The sequence below is a fragment of the Cynara cardunculus genome (genome assembly GCF_001531365.2).
Source record: "Cynara cardunculus var. scolymus isolate 2C chromosome LG 6, CcrdV1, whole genome shotgun sequence".
NCBI lineage: Eukaryota > Viridiplantae > Streptophyta > Magnoliopsida > Asterales > Asteraceae > Cynara > Cynara cardunculus.
In genome coordinates, this window is record NC_037533.1 from 3,696,895 (window position 1) to 3,700,862 (window position 3,968).

The following is a 3,968-nucleotide window of genomic DNA, read 5'->3' on the forward strand; positions in this document are numbered from 1 at the left end:
AAAAAATAATTAATAAAATGAAATAAATATTAACTAAAGATTAATACTTAACATTTATTAATAATAAATAACAATTATTTTTAATGAGAGTTATAATTGGAAAAGAATGACAATAAGCTCTTAAAAAACTACTTCAACTAGCTTTTCAATATGTTAAGTTATGTACATCCAAACATGTACCAAAAAAAGTAACTTATAAGCTAATTTATGTTTGTCAAACAATGTTTTTGGAGTTGTTTGTTTAACTCTTAATAGTTCCATTATGAGACAGTTTTTGAATCGTTAAAAGATAAATCTTGTTTGGCAAAAAAAAAATCTGTCTTTTAATGGTTCTAAAACCTTTTGAATGATTTTGTATCCAAGGTCTCCCTTAACCATTCAACACCCTAACTTTCTTGTAAACAATTATCAGACAATTATATTTCATTTTGCAGTATATCATGAGAAACTCTTACTCATTCCGACCACTTAATCATCCTATGTTAAATCATTTAGCAACTGCCAAACAACCCATTTTTCTTACAAAATGCAAATCAAATCTAACGTTATATCACTTTATGCTGCGATATTTGACATAATTTTTTTTTGTATGTATATAATTAATGTAATCTCAACATCATTAGGGTTGTGACGGCTCGGTCTTGCTCGATGGTTCCGCTAGTGGACCGAGTGAGAAAAGCGCAATACCAAACTTGACTTTGCGAGCCCAAGCATTTGTTATCATCGAAAATCTTCGCACGCTCGTGCATAATGCTTGCAATCGAACCGTCTCTTGTGCTGATATTACTGCTCTTGCTGCACGTGACGCAGTTGTCTTGGTAAATTAACGTCAAACCTAGTTCACGTTTTTATTGTTTTTTCACAATTTCAAATAATATCTAGAGTTTATACGCATCAACCGATGTTAATATATCTATTTAATTGTTTTTGTAGTCTGGTGGACCGAACTACAACATACCCTTAGGAAGACGTGACGGGCTTAACTTTGCCACAACAAACGTAACGCTAGCCAACCTTCCTCCACCCTTCGCCAACACGACAACTCTATTGAATTCCCTTGCATTGAAAGGGTTCAACCCCACTGACGTCGTGGCGCTCTCTGGCGGCCACACCATCGGGATAGCCCATTGCACCTCTTTTGAATCCCGCCTCTTCCCATCGCGAGACCCAACTATGGACCAAACCTTTTTCAACAATCTAAGAACTACATGTCCTGCGTTAAATACGACCAATACCACCTTCATGGACATTCGGTCTCCAAATGTGTTTGACAATAGGTACTACGTCGATCTCATGAACCGCCAAGGGCTTTTCACCTCCGACCAAGACCTATATACAGATAGCAGAACTCGGGGTATCGTCACGAACTTTGCTATCAATCAAACGTTGTTTTTCCAAAACTTTGTGAATGCAATGATTAAGATGAGCCAATTGAGCGTATTGACGGGCACACAAGGAGAAATCCGTGCAAATTGTTCGCGTAGGAACGGAAATGACTTGTTCATATTACCGGGCATGGAGAAGAATGACGACGAGAAGGTGGCATCGTATTAGGGGAGATCTTGTGTTTGTGTCGAAATAATATGTAAGATTTGCTAAAACATGTTTTGAAGTGATTAATGTGTCAATGTATTATGTTTAATTATGAATATATGGTTTGTTGTGTTCCAAAATAAAACCCTACGACATCTCTACAGTGTTTAAATTTAGGATATGTTACGTTCATAAAATAAGGGATCGTTTATTAAATACTTACCCGGTAAGTGTTTACTGGTAAATTTTTACACTATTATTTACTTATCAGGTAAGATTTTAGTCCACCAAAACGACATCGCATGTAACAATTTACACGATAAGCGCTTACCGTGGTAAGAGTCGTCGCTCTCACTTACCGGGTAAGACTCTTGGTCCTTGTCTCGCTCTTACCAGGTAAGATTCTTAGTCCTTACCACATTCATCCGGTGAGGTAATGTAATTTGGTAAGCGCTTACCCGAGTAAGCATTTGGTAAACAGCCCCTAAATCTCGATGTGAATTTATTTTATAATATGATTGATCATAGTTTCTTTTTTGGATGTTACATAAAATAGTCCATAAACCTCTGTTAAAAAATATATATTTTATTAACTCATTTAACACAAGGGTATTTTGGTCATTTTCACAATTCCCTCTTTTTTATTAAAAAGATATAAAAGTTTTTTTTAAAGTATATATAATATTTATGTAAATGCGACAAGTAAACTTGCATACCTTCACCTTTAGTAAACATTTGAACCATTGGCTTTCAAGAAAGCCAGAGACCCGAATACCGCTAAACCAAATGCCATTTAGTAAGATTAAAAACACATACACAGACGCAACCTGTCACCATCTCCGACCAAGACCTTCCATCTTCAATCTCGTTACCACCATCTCCATCTCCAATCACTCGTCCCTCACAATAGAAAGTCAATTTCGTTCTTCTTGTGTAGATTTAGATGGGTTTCTTTTCTTTTTCTCGTCACCTAACTAACACAATCTAAATTAGGAACTTAATTCGATGTCATTTAGTGCCTTCATTTCGCTCCTTTTTATCTGGGTGTTCTTTTGACCTCTCTTTCTACACATTTGAGACCGAATCTAATTTATGTTTGGTCAATGCTAATTCCATGTCTCTGATAGCAAATAAACATTCAAAATGTTATCAATTTTCTTCAAATCAAATTCTTCTACGCATGCATTATCATAAGAATTTGACATAACTTTCGAGTTTTCTTTTTAGCTTTTTAGATTTGTCACTTTGTGAGAGAGATGTTGTAAGTGCTTACTTTCTTTAACAGTGGGAATGTGACGTGTGTGTATGTATATATAGACACACGTATATGATAAGAAGTTATTATATATTTATTTTTAATAAGAACATGACAAAAAAGATAAAATGACCAAAATACATGAACCTGCAAGTCAGCTACTGGATGAAACCATGTGACCCGAACCTAGATCCACCCAAACATAAGCCCAACATCTTTGGGCATTTACCCAAAGTCTAAAGCCCATTTTAAAGGCACCCTGCCTCGACTATTATTTGCTCTTTTGAAAATTATGAAGCGTAATACAAATTGATTATACGATATATAAACATCGTTAAATATCTTTTTCTTTAAAGAAATTTTACCATGAGAAAGAGTTTTCATGTGTTGTTAAACAATGCATGTGAAATATATAGTACTATTTTGCAAGAGCATAGTCCGTATGGATATCTAGTCATGGTAGTCACATCAGTCATATACCATATGGATGATCATTCCGTCAAGATCGCAATCTAAACCGACAATGAAACCCCGTGAAACAACTTCACGGCCAACCCACTCAATTTCATGTGGACCATTACGGTCTCACTGTTAAAACGGATTATGTTTGAAGAAAATGATTTTATTTTATCAAACAACAAGAATACAATATACAAAATCTACTTCAAGAATAAGATCTAAACTAAACTAAGAACAATATTAAAATGTATCTTAATCTAGATTTAGAAAAACGTAAAGAAAAAGATGAAGAGATCAAAATATCTACATATTTTAGATTTAGAATTATATGACAAATTTTAACACTCGCTCTCAATCTTGACTTTTAAACAAATCAATCATCCTCAATTTTGAACACAAATAATTGTGATGATTAATACTAAGAGCTTTTGTAAAAACTAGAAGGGAACTCAAACAATATGGCGAAATATATCTCAATTTTAATGTTTCGTTTTATTATTTATCTATGGTTTTTTTTAGTGGTTTTAAGAAAACGATAATGTTTTTATTTTTGAATAAAATATAAATTTAAATATATCATAAAAATTTGGGGAAAAAATATATCGATAGTAGTATCAAATTTACTATTTAAAGTTCTGGTTTTTTGTGTAATTTTTTTAATTTCAATATTTTATTTATAATTTAATTTATATTTAATAAAGAAGTAATTTATTTTTCTTTT

General features: G+C 33.1%; 1 protein-coding gene across 1 annotated transcript in view; it reads left to right on the forward strand.

Annotated features, from left to right (window-relative positions):
* The window catches only part of LOC112514300 (peroxidase 12-like), a 7,219-nt gene extending 5,546 nt beyond the window's left edge, over window positions 1-1,673 (forward strand). Inside the window, exons 2-3 of the mRNA XM_025120672.1 lie at window positions 624-818; window positions 934-1,673. Of these exons, the coding sequence (XP_024976440.1) occupies window positions 624-818; window positions 934-1,554 (816 nt within the window). The 3' untranslated portion in view covers window positions 1,555-1,673. The remainder of the gene's footprint in view (window positions 1-623; window positions 819-933) is intronic.
* The last annotated feature ends 2,295 nt before the right edge of the window (window positions 1,674-3,968 follow it).